The sequence below is a fragment of the Chinchilla lanigera genome, unplaced genomic scaffold, assembly GCF_000276665.1.
Source record: "Chinchilla lanigera isolate Chin_1 unplaced genomic scaffold, ChiLan1.0 scaffold00023, whole genome shotgun sequence".
Lineage (NCBI taxonomy): Eukaryota > Metazoa > Chordata > Mammalia > Rodentia > Chinchillidae > Chinchilla > Chinchilla lanigera.
The window spans coordinates 1,097,981-1,123,510 of record NW_004955424.1 but is presented as its reverse complement, the minus strand read 5'-3'; the positions used below and the strand labels follow the sequence as shown (position 1 = coordinate 1,123,510).

The 25,530-nt window shown below is 38.3% G+C and overlaps 1 protein-coding gene and 1 long non-coding RNA gene across 3 annotated transcripts in view; one reads left to right on the top strand and one right to left on the bottom strand.

Annotated features, from left to right (window-relative positions):
• The window catches only part of Rnf103 (ring finger protein 103), a gene marked incomplete at its 5' end in the record, with an annotated part of 63,287 nt that extends 37,757 nt beyond the window's left edge, over positions 1-25,530 (bottom strand). The window contains 4 exon segments of one of the 2 annotated variants that reach the window (XM_005385393.2): positions 5,667-8,429; positions 14,015-14,130; positions 21,732-21,871; positions 24,955-25,530. In XM_005385393.2, coding sequence (XP_005385450.1) covers positions 6,860-8,429; positions 14,015-14,130; positions 21,732-21,871; positions 24,955-25,180 — 2,052 coding nt within the window. In that variant the 3' untranslated portion in view covers positions 5,667-6,859. 2 annotated transcript variants of the gene reach the window in all.
• On the top strand, positions 8,357-13,008 carry LOC102016289. Its single transcript, XR_261020.2, has 2 exons — positions 8,357-8,446; positions 11,548-13,008. It is a non-coding gene; the product is annotated as an uncharacterized LOC102016289 (long non-coding RNA).

Below are 25,530 nucleotides of genomic sequence, written 5' to 3'. Positions count from 1 at the left end.
AAAGCTGCGGTCATGTCTCCTGCTCCCGCTTTTGGAGATGTTCAGGCCGATGGAATGAGTTTAGTGCTGAATTCATGAGAACAGTCTTTAATGCCTTACAGTGTAGAGGCTTCCATCTGAATAAAAACCTTATTTAAGTATATGCCACTTTGATAAATAATGGATATATCATATTTCAAAGAAGGTAGGTTCTGTTAGGACTAGCTTTTTCAAGAGATGAATGCTTGACTCTGCTCCTTCCTGAAGCTGGTGACATAGAGTGTATCCAGCAAACTGTCCAGACTTGAGCTTTCAGTACTTGCTCTTGCTGTGCTGCCATCTCACTGCATGCTTCTCGGAGGATCCGGGCAGGTGGAATGTTTATAGATTTTTGCAAATGTACTATGCCTTTTGTTAGATGAGGAGTATGCCAATTCATAACAGGGATATCAATAATGTAAGGCAGAAGATTGGACTAAATCACCTTCAGATCTTCTGACATTCAGATTCTATTATTTTAAGCAGGAAAACTGGAAGAGCCATATTCTTTTTCTCCCTTCTTCTGCAAATAAAGCGAGGTGCTTTCACAGCAAAACTACACAAAGATTTATCACAGTATACCAAGTCCAGTACAAATAATTTACACAATACAGTTTTAAAAGCCTGACATATTGCTGCGTATAATATTGTGAAATATATGTCTTACTCAACACTCTGACAATGTGCCAAACGTGGTGGCACATGCCTGTAATCCCAGAACTTGGGAGGCTGAGGCAGGAGGATCACTGAGTGTGAGGCCAGCCTGGACTACACTGTGAGACTCTGTCTCAAAACAAAAACCAAAAACCAAACCAAAACAAAAACTCTCTGGCAACAAAGCTGAGAGTCAGCTTGAGGTATTTTTGTTCCAGAAACCTGCTGCTCAGCCACTTGGCTCAGAATTAAGTAAAAATAAAGACAGAGGACTTCAGTGATGAAAACCAACCACCCTGAAAATACCAGCATTTTCATTTCTTTGCTGTCTGAAACCGTACTACTTTGTCTCTGTGAAAGGTCTTCACAAAAATTCCAAATAATTTATGTGTGGCAATATGTCACCAGACCTTCCATCATCAACACATAGTTGGAATTCTTAAAACACAAAAGAGCTTGTAGAATTTTGTAACATTAGTGACACTGACTAAAAATATGCTGTGTGTAAGTCATTTTTATATCATACTATTGATCTCATGGTTTATGCCAAAACTGGTGAGACTGCTGGGCATTAACCTTTTATAAGAAAGTCATGGAGCAAGATTTCTCTCCTAACATAATGTCCACAAAATTAGTTTTCCAGGAAGTAAAAACTTTTCCTTTTGTTAAAATTAGTGACATCCTCTTAAGTCTAGAGCTAACGGCATCCATGGCTCCATGAGGGTGAAGGCGTCAATTCTCTAGTTTTCTTGTAAGGATAGAAGGAACACCTCCTTTCTTTGGCTGACCTTCCTCTAGCAGACTTCTCCACTATTCCATAGCTTCCATACATGCAGTTTTTACTGTAGAGACTGGGAAGTTAATAGCCAAGCTCATTCAAGTTCTATGCATAGTAAAAGTAAGTTTTTGACAGAGCATCTGAGTGTCTTTTCATCTGCCTCACAGATGCTCCATGAATAAGAAAACATGTGAGTGCCCAACTTTGACATCTCTTTGGGTTTCTATTTTAAGCTTACTTTTGTTCTTCATTATTAGATAAATGTTATAAATTTAGTAAGGTATCCGCCATGTCAATACTAAGAGTGTGTTTTAAAATAGAGTAAACAAGTGTATCCAAGGGTTGGCAGTGTAGCTCAGTAGTAGAGCAGTTGTCTAGTATAAGCAAAGCCCTGGGTTCAGGCCCTAGCACTGGGGGTAAAAAGTGAAAGTATTCAAGTATCATTATTTAACATCACACATAAAAAGCCTATTATCCCATCATGCACATAATCTAAGAGAAATTGACAGTATCAAGTATGCACTTTTGCACCAGCATAACGGATGCTTGAGGAAAGAAAGGGCAGGTTCCTTTAGTTGTCTCTTCCATAAATGCATTCATTTCTGAGAGTAAAAATACGATAGAAAAAGCTCTGATAGGATCGTATCTGGAGGTTACAAAGAGGCCACAGCCAACTTGGATGGGCTGACATATCTTTTAAACTTAATGGGGGAGGGGCTGGGGATTTAGCTCAGTGGCACAGCGCCTTCCTGGCAAGCGCGAGGTCGTGAGTTCAATTCCCAGCACTGGAAAAAAAAAATAAAGTTACTTCCTACTTGAATTTTTTCTCTGGGTTCTGAAGACACAGAAATTGGAAAGCTGTGTCTTAGTCACATCTTATTATCCCAATTGTCTTGAGTTCTTGATCATCTATTAAGTCAAGATTGCTTGGATTCCAACTGATATTTTTTATGAAAAGAAATGGTCTACTGAAACAATAAAATTTTTCATCAGAAGCTGGTAAAATGTTACAGATTACCCAAAATGATCATAGATCAATAAGAAGTACTGCTATCAAAAGAACGAGAAAAGAATGATTAAAACAGATGGCTCAAAATATTATTTTAACAATTAAATTTCAGTACTATCTAAAGTTTTAATCAGGTCCAGTAGGAGGAGGACCCAATGTTTCACCTTTGTGTACATAATAGCCCTTTGGTAGAGTTTTAAGGAGTAATAAAATGGCCAAGTGCAAAAACACAGGACAGCAAGGAAAAAGATCATAATAATAATCTGGAGGCTCCCAAATAATCTAAGGAATAGATGAAAAGAAGTATGTATGGGGAAATAAATTAATATCTTTATCTTGGAGCTGACCATAAATATTGGTATCTTTGTCACTAATGGTACTACTAAGTAGTAAAAATATAATCTCTTGCTTTATCTGTTCCACCTACATCAGATAGGTAATAAAATGTTGGATAAAATGGAGACAAAATTAAAATATACTCTTAAAATTCAGATCAACATTTAATGAGCATCTATACTGGATCTATAATGTTAAAAATGAGTAAATTATAGCATTATTCCTGACCTCGGGGGGCTTATCATCCAGAGCATGAAATGATTCATACAAGAAAAGAAAAACTCTTCAACAGAGCATTGCCATTCCAGTTAACCACAGAGTTCAGTAACTACAAAGCCCACATACTTGGGATCTATGATTCATGAAACCCAACAGGTTAGTCTAAGAAATTAAACTTTCTTTTCAAGCACGAAGCTGGGAGCTTGTCAACCTTGAGTTTTTCCTTCAGTTCTACACCTCCAGGAAATCTGACAAAAGCATTATTTGTTGTGCTTAAAAGTTAAGGGATGAGGTAAGCGCACCTAAAGATCTGAATCTGGCAATTTCCCATTTTATGCCACGCACTCTAGTGAGATGAATAAAGCACAATTTCTATTGTGTTTTAAAATGACACATGTAGTTTCAATTCGATGCTCCAAGTATGACAGGTACGTACAAGGTACCAGTGGGACTCAGAAGGACATCCATGTGTGATCCACTGTTGGTAATGCTGTTTGATCACTTTGGAGAAGCATGTGAATGTCTAGTATGTAAATACCTTTGTCCCTTTGTAAGCCTGGTGAAGGAGAGGATGGGTAGCAGGGTGCAGAATTTAGGGAGAAAGTTCCATGTAGCCAGGCAAAGCAGAGCAGAAGGGGCAATACCACCAGGTAGAAAGAGCAAAGCACCAAATGGAGAAAAACCAGAACATGGTCCTGGAGTGACAAGCAGGTTGGGGTGATATGGCGAGTGTAGGAGGTAAACAGGAACAGGCTATGAAGGGCCTGGACAGCCAGTGCTAAAATGGGTTTGTCTCCCACCCAGCTAAGTCTCCAAATTGTGGTGTGCCCTGGGATGTTTTAGAAAGGTTAATTGTCCTTAGTATTTCTGTACTTTTGTGTACATTTCATGATGAATTATGCATTTCTCCCTCATTGACTGAACTTAGGACCTTAAGATGGGGTGCGGAGACAGAATGAAAAACTTGTGATACTTAAAAAGCAGCCCAGAGGAGCTATCCAGCAAATAGCTGCATATAAAACTATAGGGCCTTTGCTAGAAGTGTGGATTTGGGTCACTGTTGAAAATGTGAGAAAAGAGCAGTGAACCAAGGGCAGAACCCAGCTTAAGGCCAGCCTAGGCTACCTAATGAGCTCAAGACTAGCCTGAACTACATAGCAGCTCTGTCTCAAAACAAAAAAAAAGTGGCTCTTTTTTCAAAAGGAGAATCAGAACATGAGGAGTACGGCTTACAGTTACTTTTTTTTTTTTTTTTTTGAGAAGGGTCTCACTCTGTGGTTCAGACTAGGTTTGAACTATGTAGCCAAACCTGGCCTTGAACATGTGGCAATCCTCCTGCCTCAGCCTCCCCAGCACTGAGATTACAGGCCTGCACAACTACACCTGGCTTGTGGTTACTATTTTAAAAGCTCTCAAGTGTTAATAAAAGTCAGTAACTGCTGGTCCTTACTGCGGTTTCCAACTTACAACTTGACTTCCTTTTTTGGGCTTTACAATGATTTGAAAGAGACACACATTTAACAGAAATTGTACTTCTAATTCTGATTTTTTTTTTAGGCTAGCAACATGTAGTACAACATTCTCTGCCAATACTGGGTAGCATCAGTGAGCTCCATCTCTGTAGCTATGCAACACATTCTAGTGTGCTGTTTCTAGGACATGAGAGTGGGCGTATTATTTTTTTGGTACTGGGAATTGAACTCAGGACCTTGCACTTGCCAGGCAGGTGCTGTGCCACTGAACTATACCACCAGCCTGAGATTGGGGGTCTTAAATGCATTTCTCACCATATTTTCAATTTATGATGGTTTATTGGATCACAACCCCATGTAAGTTGAAGAGTATGTTTTCCATTAGCATTACAAAATAAGGCACAACATGCCGTGCAGTAGAAGTGCTTGCCAGTACCCCAAAAGCAATTCAAAATGAAATAATTTCATTTTCTTACCAGAAAAGTCAATTAAGGATTTATTTTTATGGGAAGGCAGTCAAATAATGATTTTTAAAGTCTACTATTAAACTTGCATACTTTGAAGATAAGCTTGAAAAAAAAAAAAAGAAGATAAGCTTGATTAAAAGGCTGAGACAGGAAAATACAAAGCAAAGTTGAACACCTTCCATCAAAAAATGAGAAAGTGCATGAAGACTGAAAAGGATCTATCAAAACAGTATCAGAGCAGAGTTAGAAGCACTCCTACTAGCCAAATTTGGTATTATCTGAGTATCCAAAAGAATGAGCTTTAACACATGGAACGTTAAAAAACATCTGAGTCCACAGTCATATTCAAAGTGTGGAAAATGGAAAGCTCTTCATAAAAAAGTGCTAGCAAATAAGTGAACGAATGGTGGAACCAGAAAATCCCCATGTTACAACTCTTATTAGTAAGTGATTCAAAAAATAATGAATGGATGTTAAAAACACTGAGATGAGGAACAGGGTATTCACGTTGGTTAAGGGTTCCTCTTATAGTGAAAAGGCATCTTAAAATGGATAGATAAGGCAGGTACTCGCTTTAACCAAATTTAGCATCACCAGTGATGGAACAAACTGATCTCACGGGCCCCCTTACAACATAGAAATGGAAGTGAGTATTACCTAGGCAATGCTTTTTAATTTAAATCTAATTATGAAGAAATAAGACAAATCCAGACTGTGAAGCATTCTATAAGCCAACTGGCTTTTACTCCTCATAAATGTTATTAATAGCAACATTTACAAACAGAAAATGGTGAGTACTCTGAAAATGAGACTAAACCTAATGCACAAACCTGAGTTCACAATAAAAACAAAATAAAATGATATAAAGACGAACACTTTGGGAGCAACTGAAGGGTATAGGTTGTATATTAGATACTACTGAATCAGTGTTAAATTTCTTGGGTGTAATAAGGGTACAGTGGTTATGTAAGAAAATGTCCTTATCCTTAGGAAATATGGTGATGGGGAAGCATCATGATGACTCAAATCTATTTTCAAAAGGATCAGAAAAATGATTTATCTAAAAAAAGAAAGATTAAAATATGCAGAGGTAAATTTCAATGTGGTGAATTAAATGGATGTTTACTGCATTGTTTCCAACTTTTCTCTAGTTTCGAAATTTTAAAATTAAAAGGCAAAGCACAAAGATATCTACGTGTAGCTAAAAGGTTAGTTGATTTTATTTAAATGAATGTGCTAAATACTAATAAATTTAATACTTACTAAAAATTTTCCATGAAATTCTCTCCCATCAAAGGTAACCACAGTAAAAGGAAGATTAACATTACTTCTGGCCAGTGTCAACAACATAATTTCTACCTTCTAGTTTCTTCTCTGAGTCTGAACTTATGTTTGTCTTACCTGTGAAATTAATAGAAATCATCAACCTTATCAAAAACAATTTAACATTGGAAACCTGTAATCTTCTGGTTTTAAAATAATTTATTTCATAGGTCTGTTTAAATTTCATATCTCAGAGCATACATTATTTAACCAAGAGGTGCTGGACAGAGATTGTAAAAAGGGAGGAAACATTTAGGATAAGAAACCAGCTCAATTCCATAAGAATTTGATCCTACTTTGTAAAGTTTTGCTAGGATAAATTTCTATCATACTTCTTTTGTGCTTACAAAAAACATTAACTTCTGAATTTCCAATGTTGTAAATAAAATTTTTACAATTAAGTATGCATTCAACTGACACACAAGGCAACCAAATAAATTCAGTCATCAACATTAGCATAATGTGTATTTCCTGTCACTGCACTAACATTAAACTAAAACTTCAAACCACAAAAACATGTGACTAACATTAAAAAGGCAAGCTGTAAGGTACCCAAAGCTTATAAAGGACAAATTGCACATGGTTAAGATGGGACATCATTTGACAAGGGCTGGTGTGCATATGGCTGCTTTTTCTTGTAAGAAGGCCACCGGCAAACAGGGCAACAGTGTCGGCCCCCAGCCAACCACATCACAATGCAATTCTGATGAAACACATGACCGCAAGGCAACCCCATTAGCAAACATCCATTTTCAAAATTCTCTAGGCAAACAACACATTCAGTACAGTGCAGCATATCAGCAGGCCAAGTTAACCAATCAGGTTCCGTATCTTCACTAGTGCTATAGGATCCGTAGGACTGCCCCTTCCTTTCGTACGGGCTGGTCTGACAATACTTATTGGCACATGAGCAAGCCTCGGCACCACAGTGACTTGCTCTTCCTGGAGAATTGTGAACTCTGCTTTGTTTATCTTCAAATGCTTCCTTCTCGCTGCTAGAAGTGTCTGTGTTCTCACTGTCTGAGTCATTTTCAGTATCTTGAGAACCCTCTGACATTTCCTCTTCAGACTGGACTCCAAGACACTTAAATCGCCACATTGGTAAGTTTTTTATATAATCAGTTGGTATCAGAGGGTGAAGCCAAAGGTCAGGAAAAGCTAACCGCTCCAAGAATAAGTCAGGGTCTTCGTCCCAGTCAGATTCTACAGGGAAGTTCTGAAAAGAAGTGATCGGGTGGAAGAGGTAGCTGGTGTACCAGTCCCACAGACTTGATAACCACTCCAAGTTATTGGCATTGACTTCATCATTGTTGCTGCGCCGTCTCTTCTTCTCAAAGTAGTCAATTAGTAAACCATGTCCAAGGTACGTACTGAGAAACAGGGCTGGGTGTGAAGAATAAAACATCCAGTCTGCCCTTACCCACGAAGCCAGTGTGGTTGTATTGGAATACCTTAACAATTTTAAGCTGTATTCATAAAAGCTATCTAAGTAAGGGAGCTGCAAAAACCCTAACACAGGCAGCCAGGAAATAATTAATAGAGAATTGTATGTCCCTAAAGTGCTTATAAGAACCACAAATCGTTTGATGGTAGCTCCTTGAGTAATAAATAAGTCCATCCAAGCCATAAGGTTAACTAGAACCAAGCTCAAAACAAACAGATCATTTACTTCAGGTTGTAATGAGCGCAAAAAAGAATCCAAGGCCTGAAGGGATATAAATTCGCCTGTGTGGTTTCCATATCTGTAAATTCCTTCAGGAGTTCTCAGTATGTATGATGGCATGTTATATACACCAATATCTGTCATGTAACTTTTGTTGTCCCAATTTTCCACATTAACAAAAATAAATTCAATTCTTCCAGTAAATTTTATACTTAATGCAGAGAAGAAAGCTGGCGGTTGGTCAAGGTTTGCAAAAAGATATATTTTTACCCAGTACTGATCACTTTTGTTCCATTCTTCTTTCAGATGTTCAGCATTATAAATGGTTTTGATCCGAGAGGCTGCATGAGCAGTTATCCATTTAAAAATGTGCTCTACTTCAACCTTACGTCCACTATACTCTTTAAGCATGACTTTCCCTTTAGAAGTACTTGTTTGTGGAACAGACATAATGAGTGTGGATCGTACCCAGCCTCTTCTCCTGCAGTATCTGTAAGAGAGCAAACCGTAAGTAAACGGCTAGGCTGACATGCAGCTTAGCACCCCTGATAAGTTTCCTTAACACCTGAAAGATACAGGTGTTAGCTGACAAAAGAATTATATCCATTATGTACCATCTCCCCCAAACTATATGACTTCGAATAATCAAAAAGCAGGACCAGAGCTTGGTAGTTGTGCAAAGGAGAAGCAGCAAGCTCTTTTTTTGTAATTTCATATTTCTGTTTCTGTTAAAAATTGTTTTAAAGTATATCTTGAAAAATCTTTTGAGTCAGAGGAATAAGCGAATACTGTATTTCGTCTCTTATGTACCTACTACTATACTATGTGCTGATAAGATAAAAAAAAATAGCTGGGCGTGGTGGCGCACGCCTGTAATCCCAGCACTTGGGAGGCTGAGGCAGGAGGATCATTGCCGAGTTCTAGACCAGCCTGGGCTACAAACTGAGCTCAAGGCCAGCCTGAACTGCATAGTGAGACCCTGTCTCAAAAAGACAATCAATCAATAAATAAAATAAAGAGAAGATAATTTCTTCTCACAAGAAATTTAAAATCCCACTAAAAAGACAAAACAAATATAAAATTATATATTTCATTTCTAAATAATGCAAAAGAAGTTCAAAGGAAGGGAACATTTGGAATTTGAGCAGGTAAAATCTTCACGAAAGGTTTACATCTTGAAGGATGGCTAAAATTCAGATAGGCAGAGAACAGGGAAACAAATAGGTTATCCTACAAGTTGAATCCCTGAATTGGTGCAAGATCCTTGAGGGTACATGACATGCCCTACCATTTATTAACTATTATAGTTTAAATACAGTGTCTCCCAAAGACCAATGTTTTGGGCAATGCAACAATGCTCAGAGGTGGGGCTTACAAAGGTGACTGGATCATAAGGATGGTGACCTCATCAATGGGTTAATTCTATGAGGAATTCACAGCTGAATAGGTTTATTAGGAACTGAGGCCCAGCTGGAACAATCAGGCCACTAGGGTCATGCCTTTGAAGGATCTATCTTGTCTCTAGCTCCTTCCTTTCTCTTTGGCTCTTTCCCTCCTACTCTTCTTCCTGGCTACCATGTTTGCCTGCTATGATATTTCTGTTTTGGAGCCAGCTAACCATGAACTGAACCCTTTGACACCGTAAACCTTTCTTTCTTTAAGGTGATTATGTAGACATTTGGTCACAGTGATAAAAAGCTAACTCATAACTCAAGCATCTACCACAATGCCTGACAATCAAGCACTGTTTCAAACAATCTGCACAAACACCAACCCAGAAAAGAGGTCCACAAGTCCCATTATTTCATATTCTCTTTTCAATGAAGACCATGAAGAAGAAACAAAGTATTCAGCCCAAAAATGATCCTCATTTTATAGCAGAGTATGTAGAACTTAACTAAAATTTAATTAACTAAATAAAATTTAACTGAAAAGTAACTTTTAGTTAACTAAGTTAGTTAACTAAAATTTAACTTAACTAAGTCATTTGTTTAGATTTATTCAGTAGGACCATGACACTAGTCATTCTGGAAATGGATAGGTTCTTGCTATGAGATTTGAAATAGCCATCTCCTTCTAAAGAATCAGGTGATGAAAAATACCAAAAAATGAAAACAACTATTTGTACTACCCTGGAGATATTTGTTATGGTAACTATCTTTGCTTTAAAATAAATGTTCTTTTCCCAAACCTACCATGTGGAATTTTATGGTATATAAAATTTACCTCAATAAAGTTATAAAACAGAAAACCTACCATGTGTATACAAATTTGTAAATGAATAGTAATGTCTGATTTCTTAATTCACAATACTGATGTAAAATTCATACATGTTATACTTAATAAGCACAGACTATATTTTTATAAAATTAAATTAGCACATTATACATTCATATGATCAGACAGGAAAGTCTTGACATATGTGGTATAATGTTTTGTGGAACATTACTAATTTTATCTTACAGATTTTGTGGCATAATTTAAGATAAATGAATGTGTTACATCTCAAGGATAAGGCTAGTAATAACCTGGGAAACTATCTAGTGACTCAGAATCACAGACTCAACTCTTCGTTTTTTGTTGAATAAATTCACTCCCTTAGCAAGATATATTCCATTAACATCAATCTTGTTTCAACTAAATGATTTGAAAAATATATAGTTCTAAAAAATACAGAATCTTCAAATCCTTTTACACTACATTTGTCCAACACAAACAATTCACTGATATGAATTCTATTTTTATCCTCACCAGAAAAAAGCAATAGGTCAAATGCATATAAATAAATGTCTTACTTCTATTTATGGCATCATGCATCTTTCAAATTAAATTTTATTTCCAAGATTTGCAAAGAAACCTCTCATAAACACCGTTACTAATATATATTTATCTAAACACGGATCCAAAGAAATCCAAAACACAAATATAGTATGACATGCTAATTTTTTTTAACATACTAATTTCCACCCTCCCCAAACAGGGTCTATGTAGCCCAGGCTAGCCTCAAACTTGTGGTGATCCTCCTGCCTCAGCCTCCTGAGTTTTGGTATTACAGGCATGCACCACCACACTCGGCTACCATATTAACCTTAATTTCCACTGTTCAACAAAAATGAGGACTAAATGTAATATTTTCCAAGAATGTTATATTACTTTACATCAATATAACAACTTTTAATGACAATTCAAAAAAGAATTTTTTGAAGACTCAATTAATGAAAACATCATGAAAATATTCTCTAGTTCTTTTTTTTCATTCTCTAGTTCCTAAAAGTAAACCTACTGAGCTCTTAGAGACCTTCTGAGATCCACGAAAAGTTTTAAAAAGCTAAGAAATACGGCTAGTGCATCTTGGTATTTCAGTTTCTGGTGTGGCAAGTGAGATTTAAAAAGTTACCTTGGCGTCTGTTTAGGTAATGCCATTTCATTCGCCTCTGTAGCTTTCCTGTTTATTCCATGGCCCCTCACAACCTGTCATTCTTACCATAAATCAGTCTAACCCTTGCCTTCCTCTCAGCTCTTACAATTCCCATACTCTCAGTCTTCTCTTAACAACCCCTGTCTGCACACACACATATAAATACCACCTCACCTCCTACTTTCTCCAGAAAAAGAGCAGACTGTGGACCTGGCAAGAAAAGCCCTCTGAAACAGATCTCTTGGTTGAGGAGTAAGTGTGAGAGCCAAGCGATGCCACCCTGCTGGGAGCACTGGGAAAGAAATTAAAACTGCTACCCCTGTCCTGGGTCAGAAGCTGCCCAGAAATAGTGATCCTGAACGTTCTCAGTGGAGTGACACATCGGAAAGCAGGAAAGCACCCAAAAGAGACTACAGCGAAAGAAAGCAGCGTGGCCCACAGATGACAAGGTTTTGGCGTTCTTAAAAAACCTGACAACAAGAAAATGATTCAATTTTTAAATATCACTTCCTGAATGACACTGTTCTTTGTGCAGTTACACCTTCATCGAAATTTTGAATACTTTTCTCCCTGCCTTTGCATTTTGTTTGTCTATATCTAGTCATTAAAAGAAAAAAAACAAAAAATAACCCTGACTAAGCACCGATTTGATGGCAAGAACAGTTCATACTCTAGTTGGGAGGCTCTCCAAAAGAGGAAACAGGAACACAACAATATTGAAAGTGACTCACAGTCACTGTACACCAAAATCACCTTTGTGATGAAACTGAAGGAAACAAGAAGAGCTTCGTTTCCTGTAGTGTTGGGGGTGGAACCCAGGGTCCCATGCATGCTAGACAAGCACTCTGCTGCTGAACTACACCCCCAGTGCAGGTGTTTTTTTTTAATAACAAAGAATTATAACTACAATTAACAGTAAGAACAAAACATTACTTTAAAAAGATGTTTTGTTGTTTTTTTAAAGATAAGAGTGTTGCTGGGCCAGGGATATAGCTCAGGGGTACAAGCGCCTGCCTGGCAAGCACAAGGTCAGGAATTCAATTCCTGGAACCCCCACCTCTCCCCTGCAAAAAAAAGTGTCACTATGTAGTTTAGGTTGGTCTTGAACTATGTAGCCCAAGCTGGCCTCGAACTCATGGGGCCTCGAACTTCCTGCCTCAGCCTCTTGAATGCTGGGATTACAGGCATGTGCCCCCATACCCAGCTTCAAAAAAGACTTCTTAACCAATAAATAAGAAGTGGAATTATTTCAAGCCGAACAATTTTGAGAAACATATTTGGAGGTAGCATGTATGTATCTCTTTTCCATTCCTCAGCTAGTACAAAAACAGTTTTTCAAAATAAAAGCTAGAAAAATCTGCATTAAAATCTACTTAATGATGACAGTTCTGATATACTGTTTTATAAGATTACACTAAAACATCTATTTCATTTTTCCACGTTAGAAGATTATCTTCATTTTCTGTTGTATTTAATTCTTTACTGTTATCTAACAATTACAGTGTATTAGACTATAATATGTTTAACTTTTGCATTTTTAAAATCTGTTTTTGGCATTTCCTAATATATTTATAAACTTTAGTGCTTGAAATGTATTAGTCTCCTTGATTTTTAAAAAATAAAGCCTGAATATATTTCAGTAAAACAGTAATATTGATACTGACTTTTAGCTTGACCTGAAAAAATATCCAAGTATCACTGCTATTATTTGTTTTTGTATTATAATACCATCAGTGGGGAATAAAAGATCTTCCACCAAAACTTGATCTGAGGATAACAGATTCAAGGGTAAGTTCACTGGGAAATGAAGGATGGAAATAAGTTATTGCAGCAAACCTTATGCCTCAGCCTCCTGAGTGCTGGGATTATAGACAAGTGCCACTACACCCGCCTGAGACATATGGTTTTTTACATATGTCGTATGTCTTCTCTGCATGAAACAAAACATGCCCAATGTGCTCATTTTCTGTTAAATATTCACCAAATGGATAACTCAGTGGATAACACAGTGTAAGTTATAATTTGGTGGTATTAGGAATGACAATAAAAAAAGCATTTCAAAGAAGTAATGGAATAATAAAACAAAAAATAATGTGACAGACTGGATACTGAAGTGCAAAGAAACAAAAATGCCTTCAAGGATTTTTGTCTAAGAAAATGGGTAAAGAAATAAAACTTAAAACAGTAAAAGGCAGTAAAAAAGATCTCAAGCACAAATATGGGATTAAAGAAAACAGGATGAATGTGATCTGGGGAATTAGATTTTAGGAAGAAAGACATATGCAGAGACAGCTGAGGGTTAGACGGACATGAGCAAGGGAATGCAAACCAGAGGTCAGAAGTACCAGAAAAGATTTAGATCAGCAGTGACTAGAGCTGTCTGGAAAATACTGACACAAAAAAGAAAAAAGACTGAGGATACTCTTACAAGACATCCCACAAAGAAAGAACACAGAAGAGCCAGAGAGAAAGAGATCTCAGAAAGCCAAGAAATGCTAGTTTAATAAAAATGATTGATCAAGCACCTGCATAAGTAACAGTGTGCTGAACATTATGATTTGCATTTAGTTCAAGCAGGCTTCTAATATCACACTCTTTATTCAACAAGAAGGATTCTGATCAAGACTCAAGTTCTAACAATTGTCCAATCCACTTACCTGGGATCACTGGAACAGTTAAAAGTGCCTGTGCGTATTCCAAATCTTGACACTTTTTTAACCATTTTCTCCCAGTGAATTTTTCCCACCAAAGGACTTCTGTCATTTGCTATGACCTATCTCCCAAAAAGAAAATAAAAAAAGAAACTTTAATTACCAACCACATATATTCATAGTTTAATTTTACTTTTTTGAAAAAGATATTGTTTCCAGTTGTTACTATACCATATTATTATTTCAATATTACAGAAGGGGCAACTGTCCAACTAAAGTCTTCAAACACCAAATACAGCACAAGAAACTCCCATACTCTGGCAGTTACAAAAACAAGGGAAATCACAATTAAAAAAAAAACAAGCTATGTTCTCGAACATGTGGCCTTTTCTCTAGAATTAAGTTGCACAGGAAGAAAATGGCTCTTAAGAGTCATTTCTCTTTGCTCTGAAAAGAAAACTGTAAACAATAATCCAAATAAAGCTCATGAAAAATTCTCAAGAGTTCAAATTTCATTTTTCTTAAAAGCATAATTATGAAGTCAAGGGTCAAAAATGTTTTCTATTAAGCTATACTTTGACTAAATCAATACTACTACTGCTATGGCTTTTTCCTTTACAGTCATGAAAGATTCTAACAAATAAAAATAACAATCATAATAATTTTACATTCTTGAGCCTTTACTTCAAATTTGCAAATAGCTTTCAAACACAGGACTAGGAGAACAGATTTTTCAAAAAAAGGAAAAAATTCTAAACTGACCTTCAGAAAAAATGGAAAAAAGCTTTTATAAATGAGGAGGGGAAGAGGGGTAGAACAGACAGCAGGGGAAGAGGAAAAAAAAGAATCAAGATGTATTATGTATAGGTACAAACTACCTATGATAAATGTGATTATGTATACCTAAAATGTACCAATAAACTCAATTTAAGAAAAACTGATCTTCAAAATACACATGTAACAACTTCAACTATCACTGTCATCTGTTCTAATAGTTTAATACCTTTTTCTCCCTTTATCCCCTAATCTTCCTGCTCTGAAAAGAAGAAAAATTTCAGTGAAGACTCTAGTAAAATATTAAAAACAAAATCATACTCTGGTTTCTCCAGATCGTATAAATCTTTCACCCTTTAAAAACAAAATCTAGTAAATATTAAAAACAAAAACACAAAAATAACTAATGGCATTTCAAGGAAAACCAAAAATGTCTAAAGTCACCATGAAGCTATCTGATATTTTAAGTCCAGGGTTTACAGGCCAAGTTTATTTTCATAAATGCTGTATTACTGATACAGTGCTATTCAATCTAAAATTACAATACTCTGAGGGCCCTGATCTTTCTGGCAGGAAGGACTATTTTTATATTCACAAAGCCTCAGGAAATAATGTTCCAGATGGGTTTGTGGAATGAATGCCAAGAGTCAACTCCCTGCAAGAGGGGAGGATGCTACCTTGTATGCAGCCTCTGAGTTGGGAAGTCTGAGGAAAGTCAGAGGTAGCAGGCACATAGCAGGCACATGGCCAGGGCCAAGTGACTTTAAGTTCATTTTATGCGGTCACAGATAACTGTCTTCAGTAACCCTTGCTATATGCTGGTACCATCCTCATACTTACAGAGGCATACATGCAAATGTTGCATCTTATAACTGCATGTACACTCAATTTAGAGCAACCAACTAAGCAAATGGTTCTGACAGTACTTTTTAATGAAAAGAAGTGGTCTTACTGAGGGAGCTATGAGTCCTTACAAAAATATTCAGATAGCTGAGATAACCAGGAAGGCAGTTTGAGATGAAAAAATCTTAGTAGAAAGCTCCTTTTGAAGAGGTTCACACAGCTTACACTACCCAGTAAGACTCTGGCTTTTACATTTTCCTGTGGTCCGAAGGTGTGAGGGTTACCGAGAATCAGGGAGACCGAGCAGGGCAGGCTGTCTTGTCCTTTCCCCCTGCTGCCACAGCAGAGTCAATATGGTCGTTCTTCTTTTGGTCACGTTATTAAAGAAATCTTGACCTTACTTTTCAGAGTCCTTGGGAGATTAGTAAGTCCTGGTGCCGTCTTATCACCACACTCCCTGCTCTCTGTCCTTTTTACTTCTCAAGAACTTTTTTCAGATTATTTTTCCACTATTTGAGCACAATGCAAATAACCCAAACATTTCGGGTCTGTGTCTGACAACTGCTTCAAGGAGTTAAGAGATGTCCGTCAGTGTAATCAGGGCCCTAAGTCTTGGGGTGTCTTTCAGCGAAGATCCTGTTCACTGCACAGGTGTATTTTAGACTCATAAGCGCTCTAATATTAGAAAAGGGAGGACGAATGAGAGCAGGCTGTTTCTAGGCCCATCCTGGCTTTGGCAAAGACAGGAGGACTGAGTGAAGAGAGCGGTGAGCATCTCCGGAGCAGGTGCGCGCCCATGTTCAGTTCCCCGGTCTTGTTTACTCAGTAGTCTGTCCTACCTTCTGCTTTTGAAGAGTTTAAGGATCCCTGACTGAGAGCTGCACTAAAGTGAAAAACCACCTGGGCATTACATGAAAGCATTTAATATGACTCAATAGTTTATGCAACTAGAAATTGCTTTGTCCAATGTCCTACACAGTTATGAGACTCACCTGATGGTCTAGCATAAATTAATTTTGGTAGAGGTTTAATTAAATGGCCACTATAAAAATGTCAGTATTTTCACAAAATAACTCATCTGGCTGAGTCACATGGCAGAATAAAATACACAAAGCCTGTGTCACACTACTAGAGCCCCAGACGTATAGCTTGTATTTTAAAGGCAAGCACCATTCTGAGTAGCATCCTCACTGCTGGTCTCATTAAAGGGGGCACCATCCTTGCTGGTTTGGGAAGGAGGCTTCCTTCTGTGGAGAATAGTTTCAGACTAGAAAAGAACTGGATGGAAGTGGAGCTCCAGTTCCAGGCCTGGAACAGACTTGGCAAGACAGGCTAGAAGTGAAGCAATCTTTCCGTTCCCTTTCCCAGGGTGTCCGCCGCTCTACCTGGCATTCCCATACTGGCTCACCGTTGTACTCTTTGCAGCTAATGCGGTACCTCGCTCATCTCATCTAGGTGTTCAATAGATAATTAAACTATTTCAGCTTTTTACAATTTAGTAGCTCATTCCTGTTACTTTGGATCTCAAAGAATCCCTAAAGGAAAGACTCTACCTTTTTTATTTCATTATAACAAAAGTCCCTTCTTTAGCAAACTGTCATCTAGAGTATTTTCTGGACAACACTAGTGTAAAACAGTATTTTGCTGTACAACTGCACGTTAGTGTTCCTGACCCCAATGAGCCATAAACACACCCCATTCAGTGCATTTAAAAATGCACTTTGGCACTTCTTAGAAGTGGAGTTTATTCCTAATCAGAACATTTGGCATATCCCTTTTAACACTGTTAATCCCACGCGATGTTAGTGAGGCTTAATTAAATAGCAGTGGGAACAAAAGGAGTGTTGTGCTATATTTTCTGCACTTCTCAATATTTAATTTTAACAGGAGTCTATTTTCGAAACTGTGGACGACTTAAATATACACATGCAAACTGTATAAAATCATTAAAAATGGGGATGAGTGACTGGCAAAATAAACATTTTAATTTTTAGTATTCTAGTATTCTCACTGGCTTACTTCTTAACTAAATACAAAGTTTTTCACTAAAACTTTTATAACAGATAAAGTGGCTTGCCATGCTTTTTGCCTCTAGAGTAGCAGTAAAAAAGAAATAAATTGGAGTTGCCCTAACAAAACCACAGTCTAAGCAAAAAGGTAAGTTTAAAGTCAGCCATTAATAGTATCAGCCAAATAGTAATTGCATTAACGTAATATTTCAGCAAATACTGACCAAAGTTTTCCAGGACTTTATAGTGCTTTTCCCTGTTACCTCAATTCCAGTCACTTTAGATTCCTTATTACAGCTGGTAGGGAACAAACGTGTCCGCCATGAATTAAGCTAACAGTCCGAACAGTGCTGGGGATGTAGCTCAGTGTTAGGGCACTTGCCAGGCAAGTGTGAGGCCCTGGGTTCAATCCCCACAACCAGAGATGTATGTGTGCACACGTGCGCGTGCACACACTCTCTTTTTCACAATCAAAACAGAGAAATAGAAATGTTAAGAGAATAAATCCGTAAAATCCACAAATTATGCTAACTTTCCCATTACAGAAGCCTATCAGCTGTGCATCTCCCTCTCTGTCCAAGTCTTCGATACATGACGCCAAGAAGACAGGTAGCAGCAGAATCAAAGAACCTACAAAACCTTAAAATAAATAACTAATGAAAGGTAAACCGTTATATTAGAACACAGAAGGAAAACTCAGAATGTCAGAAAGAACTGTTAGGAAAAAAAATTGGGTTCTTCATGGATTACATAGTGTTCTTTACTGGCAAAAATGTCCCATGTATGCTGCTACCTCAGAAACTGAAAGCAGTTCGGTTCACCTCACACAGTGAAGAATACAGGAGACGTGGGAAAGCCTGGCAATTTAAAGGCTGAATTGGCATCACTCCTCTTAGAGAGAAGGAAAACAAATTAGTTTATTTTAAAATGAAGAACAGCTGAGCATGCTGGCGCACACTTGTAATCTCAGCACTCTGAGGCAGGAGGATGGCAAGTTCAAGCCCAGCCCGGGTTCCTTAGCAACTTAGCAAGACCCTGTCTCAAATAAACAATAAAAAAGGACTGAGGATGTAGCTCACTGTGAAAGCCCTGGGATCACTCTCCAGTACTATAAAATAAAAAGAATCATTCAAATTATTAAAAATTGAATTCTTGAAAGTTACCCTTTACAATAGATTAGACTAATATAATCTAAGCTGAAAGAACAACAGTCAGAATATTTCTCTTCTGTTTCAAACAGATATTTTCAATTTTAAATATAGTTTTAACCCAAAACACAAAAACAATTCTAGTGCTTAAACCAGGTATCTGTGCTGATCAGCTTAGCTAGTGAGTTCACAGAGCCAAGGGCAGGGTTTCAGTCTCCCTCTGCTCAGCTGTCCTGCTAGGGACTGTTCTTGCAGCCCACACCGGCCACTTGGCAGATGGAAAGCCGCTGGCCTCAGGGGACACAATCCAGCTGGTGGTGATGCGGGTGAACCTTAAGGGTCACTGGGAAAATGAAGTATGCGTCCTATGTCTTTCTCACACACGGAAAACCAAATGAATACATTCTATTTTTTCTTAGGTGTCTTTCAACCTATGAGATTTAAAAACACTTTCAAAGAAATACAATTTAGAGACTACAATTTATAACGCTAACATTCATGCTTACGTCTTCCTTACTTCCTTCAACAAGTATCACCTTACAAGAGAATTCCTTGCCATTCTCCGTCTCCTCATCCTGTTCATTTTGCTTCTTAGCACACTCCACTAAGTGATATTATATCAAATATTCATTTCTTTGGTGTCTGCATCTCCCAGCTGGAACGTGAGCTGCCTAAGAGAACAAGTACTAAGCCCGGTGTTTGTTCCCGGTACACCGCCAAGGCCCAGAACAGGGCCTGGCACACCCATATTTACTGAATAAACTATTAATTTTGTCACATGTTACATGAGTTTAATCCATGGATAGCTTTAATAAGACATTAAAAACAGGCTGTTAGCCAAGAATACATTATTAACTAGTCACCCTCAATGTTTCTAATCTCAGTCAGCATCGTATGTATGAAAGAATTCCTGGGCTTTTGACACGTCTCTTCCAAGTTTCAAGATGCATCTTTACCTGTGTTTCCACGGGGTGAATCATGTGGGCACAGACATTTAGATATATGAACACAGAGTTCCAGCACGGGCTACTGAACTCAATCTCAGTAATTAAAATTATAGGTATTTCTTGACCAGACTATTAGAAATAAATTCCAGAGGAAAGAAATGGAACAATTAGTTTGGAAATTAAAGTTTTAAAGAAGCTACAGCTTATTTTTCAATACCAATTAACAGAAATAAACCAAAATTTGAACGGATAATGAATAGACTACACCCATACAAACACGAGTTCTCCCTTTCCCAAACTTAAAAATTACTGAATTAGATTTTCTGGAGGGTAAAATTCAAACATGGTAGGAAGGTTACAATAAAGGAAAGACCACTGATATTTAAGGCAAGCTCCATGAGAATTCCCCAACCTCAACCCACATACATAGTGGACTACAGGATTATTTCATCTTCCTTAGGTGTAGATGTATTTATTTCAGGCCAAGTGCAACTGAAAACCTATCTATTCAAAATCACACTGCAAATCAGTGAAAGTGCCAGGCCTTCAACTAAGGTCTTGGAACTCGAAGTTTTCAAAAACCTATTTTTTTAGTCCTTGTTCTCAGAAAGAAATACAAAGAAGCTATTTTAATTTTCATACCCTAAGTCAACTTTTGTCTGTCTTTGAGTGAAATAATCAGCGCACTGGACAAAAAAAAAAAAAAAAAAAAATCAAGGGACCTAGGTTATTATCCTAGTTCAATATTACCAATTGTACCCATGGCCTATGGCAAGCTATATCACCTCTCAGCACCCTAGAAAGGGTTAGATTGATATGACTCCCAAACTTCACCTGTTCACACACCATGTTCTTAATTTTAGCCACATTCATGCTGTTAACTTGATATGTTACTTTAAGTGAAACCACATTTTAGCCAGGCTTCATGGTGCACGCCTGTAATCCTGGCACTTGGGAGGCTGAGGCAGGGGGATTGCTGCCAGCTCGAGTCCAGCTTGAACTACATATTAAGACTCTGTCTCAAGAAAAGAAAAAAGTGAAACTACATTTAAAAAATTTAAATAACTTCATGAGAAACCACTTTGAAGATATCAATATGTAATACAACAAGCATTGTTAATTCCCTACCACACTGTTTCCAACTCTGTACTGTCTGTACTGATCCTTTGCTATTTTGTAAAAATCTGTCTGTCTGTCTGTTAGTATTTTCCTCCTTTTATTTTTAAAATTAAAAAAAATTTAAATAACTAACTTTCTTAAGCAATATTTAGAAAATGACATGTTCGATATAATACAGTATACATGATTTTAATTTACATTAGAATATACTGATAATGTGTGCCTACTCATTCACCAGAGACCATATTTCGAGAAGCACAAAAGGTAATTTTTTTTTTTTTTTTCACAAAAGGTAATTTTTAAGGGCCTTTATGGCTCTAAAATTCTAATATACTACTTAAATCAGTTTTGGTATAAGAACTCGTCAAAAATTATTTCAGTCATAAGCAAAATAATGGGCACTTCCTACCCCTGTCCACAATAGCTCCGCCCCTACAGACAAAGTTGGTTATTTATTGAATACACAGACTCCCTTACTTTTATTTTAGGTTTTTCCTCTTAGGCACAAAAATTATTTGAGCTGCCGAACTCAAAACTAGTTAAAAACTGACAGAAACAGTGCATATCACTAAACAAAAGGAATACGAGTATGTTTCTCACACAAATGTAGATCCCACAACTGAAATGGATTTGTTTCTGCTGATTCTAAATAAAAAAAGTCATTCCCTTTTTCGCAACTTTCCCTTTTCCACTCTTGAATATCTGTTTATCTTGGTCTGCGAAAACCTCCTTAGGAAGACGTTAGACTCTTCCGCTCAGAACTGAGTTATGCCTAAGAAACATGACACAAGTACACAGAATGGTCACCACCCAGATACTATTTGGGTAAAAGTAATTTCTTTTAAAGGTTCTCAAGTTATCAAGAACAATCAGTTTCTGATACCTGAACTAGCCAAATGCCATCTTTTGTGTCTTCTACAAGCTCATAGAAGTGCATTTCGCCACTGAAATTGGTGCTAGAAACAGATTCAGACGCCTCTTCTTCCTTGAGAGCTGAATAGAGCTCCCCTTCCATCAAGTCACCTGAAGACAGGAAAAAACATGTAAGATTTTTAAAAATCTCATGCTCCAAACCTGAATGATTAACTCCATTTTATACCATAAAGAATCATGTTATTCCACTCTATAAAGAGCACTACAATACACTCATTTAAGATTTATACACTCAATAAATATGTAAGAACCTACTATGTGATAGGCAAACATTAAAAAAAAAAAAAAGGCAAGAATGCAACTCAGAATATAGACCTTATATTCTAGTAAGGATATCACATAATTTTTTTTTCTTGAAACAGGGTCACACTATGTAATTCAGGCTAGCCTTGAACTTACTGTGTAGCGATCCTCAACTTGTAGCGATCCTCCCACCTCAGCCTCCCAAGTGCTGGGACTACAGATGTATGCCACCACTCCCAGCCATCACATAATTTAATAAAAATTATTGAATTTGTAGCAGTCCAAAAAGCCATAATATTAATTAGTTTTTGTTCTTTTATTTTTTAATGCTCCTGAGGGAACTTTGAGCTACCTCCTCAGCCCTTTTTACTTGGGGGAGGCTCTGGTTGTCCAAGGGAGGTTACTGGAGATTGAATCCAGGGCCTTGGCACTGAGTACATCCCCAGCCCTTTTTTCACTTTTTTTTTTTTTTTTGGTTTTTCTCCGGTACCGGGAACCGAACTCACGGCCTTGCGCTTGCCAGGCAGGCGCTTTGCCACTGAGCTAAATCCCCAGCCCCTCTTTTTTCACTTTTTGAGACAGGGCCTCAATATGTAATCCAGGCAAGTCCTCTGTACCTCAGATTCCCCTTTAACTTGGGATCCTCCTGCCTTACCCTCCTCAGTGTTGATATTAAGAGGTGTGCCACCACACTCGGGAATGTTTTTCTTTTTTTTTAAGACAGGCTTTCACTAACTTGCCCAGGCTAGCCTTTAATTTGGGGTCCTCCTGCCTCTGCCTCCTGAGTAACTGGGCAAGTACAACTACGTTCAACATTTAATTATTCAGTTTTATGTATGACAAGTTCAAATTTCACATGATCTTTTAAACAATATGGTTTAGCTGGGCATGGTGGCACACACCTGTAATACCAGCACTCACAAAGCTGACGCAGGAGTTCGAGACCAGCCTCGGCTACCAAGTGAGCTCAAGGCCAGCCTGAACTGCATAGCAAGACCCTGTCTCAAAAAGAACCCCCCCACAAAAAAACCCAAATAAATAATATGGTTTTTAGGTTCTGATGTTAAAAGATTTAAAAATGGGTTAAAAGAACTTAAAATAGCAACAAGGTTTGTACCACTTGGAGGTTAGAACTTTTTCAAAATAAACACCATTCTCAATACACTGATTTATAGCAAAGAGTTTGTATCCGCGTCACATTATTTTCAATTTTGCTATTGTACCATTGAGTTCTGCACTGTACCACTGTAACAGCAAAACCATTCACAACAAATAAATTTTACAGATAAATTGCTATATCTACGCTTTCTGCTATACAATAGCTGATCTAAGCCATATTTTTGTGGGGTGTGTATACTCTTTGATTTTATGTGGACTACTGGTACATTCAGTATGACAAGTATTTTTTAAGCTAAAAGGAAGGCAATAGGACACAGGACAAATTTAAAAGAAAAAAATGTGAGCTAGGCATGATGGGTGATGCCTGTAATCCCACCACTTGAAGGCTGAGGCAGGAAGACTGCCTGGAGTTGGAGGCTAGCCTGGGCTACACAGTAAATTCAAGGCCACCTTGAAAAACACTGGAAGACTCTGTCTCAAAACCCTCCACGCCTCCCCCAAAAAAGTGTGATAAAATCGTTCTACTATGAAAAATGACTTGGCTTTCAAAGGTAAGACACTTCTCATTTCTAAACCTAGAGAGCTTTTTTATTAGAGATCTTTTTTACTTTAGCTACTCCATTTTCCCACGTGTGGTGGAACTAAAAGTCACCATAAACCAGGCAGCACACAAGGGGCAAGAATAATACATGATTTCACATTTTCTGTAAAGAAAAAAGTATCACTTTTGCAGAAAGCGCTCCTTTTCACCTTAGTAGTAAGATATGAGTGTTATAACCCTTAAGCTACAAATGGGCAAGTTTTAAACTGCTGGAGTTTTCCTTGTCTATGACACTATATTGCTATAGGGTACTAAAGAAGGAAAAAAATGGTCTTGTAAAAGACAAGGCTAACAGAATCGAAACAACAAAAACGATCAGTTTGAACCGCTTCTTACAGCAACCCATAATGCCTTTCTCAAATTACATTCTTCCTTCAGGAAGTACATCTAAACAAAGACACACTTTGTCCAGCAGTATAAAAAATTGTACTTCTCACCCACTTACTCCAAACCAAGTTACTGTAAATACATTTTTTCAAGGCATTACACATAGTCAGAGCGCTATTTCAATCCTATTCATCCCTCAAACCATTAACTGATACAGGGTGCCTATGACACATGACCAAAGTTTACATTCAAAATACAAAAAAATTTCAATCGACAAATAAAAGCTCAAAATAAACAAGGCAGGCATTCACATCAAGACAACTATTTTCACCAAAGTGAATACTGTACAGTGTACACCCTACCCAAACTTAAAACTCTCTGGCCCAAAAGTCTCTTTGGTATTGAGTATTCTAATGTTTTTCCCCGGCGAGCAGCTTGTTATTCCTATAGTGACAATCATGGCTAAGTAGACTACGTTTTGGAGTATTTCTCCTGTGTTTTTATGAATTTCAACTGATATACAATGCTTTCCAGTCTGGCTTTCCCAAATTTTGAGAAAAATCCCTCAATGTAGTGAACTACGCTGAAAAGCTACACTTTCAAACTGTCATTTAAAAATTACATTAAAAAGACATACCGACATTTCTGACAAATAATTTCAGGGCCCCTCTCAAAGCTACTACAGTTTAAGTACTTCAAAAAATACCTGGACAAAGCAAAGCAAAGCAAAGCAAAGCGAAAGCCGAAACCAAAACCCCCGGGGCAGCTTCTCGCAGTCTGCTTAATCTTGCAGACACGTCTTTCTGCAGGCGGAGCAAGGTGCGCGCAGGTACAGATCGCCCCCGTGCCCACTTGGGAGGCACCCGGGGAGCCCGGCACTCGCCTGACTTCTCCACCAGCTCCCGGACATCCTTCTTCTCGGGCAGCCCCGAGTAGCCCAGGCCCCGGCACTCCAGAATGGTCTTCAGCTTCTTGAAGCTCAGCGCCACCGGATCCACCAGCTGGGTGGCAAAGATGCCGGTCTCATACCACACAATGGCCTCAAAAAACCTGGCCAGGACAAACAGGATCAGAAAATACAGGAGCAAGAAAAAAAGCTTCAGCCACATCTTCCCTGGCGTGTCTCCTCTCTCGTGCCCGAGAGCCCGGAAGGTGGAGCGGGGAGAGGAGAGCCGTCGGGCCGGGGAGGGCAGCGGGCGCGCGGGCGGCGGTCACCTGCGGGCCATCCCCGCGGCGGGGCAGGGGCACCGCGGGGCCGGTCCGGGTGGCAGGGGAAGGGACTGCAGTGGCGGAGGCGCACAGCCTCCTCGTCCCGCCTTCCAGACGGGAGACGACAAAAACGAAGAGAAACGCTCCCAGGGCCCCGACCCCCAGCCACGGAACGCGGCGGACGCTGGGGCACGATTCCCGCGGCGCCCCCGGCGGCGGGCCCCGGCCTCCGGCGCCGCGATCTCAGCGG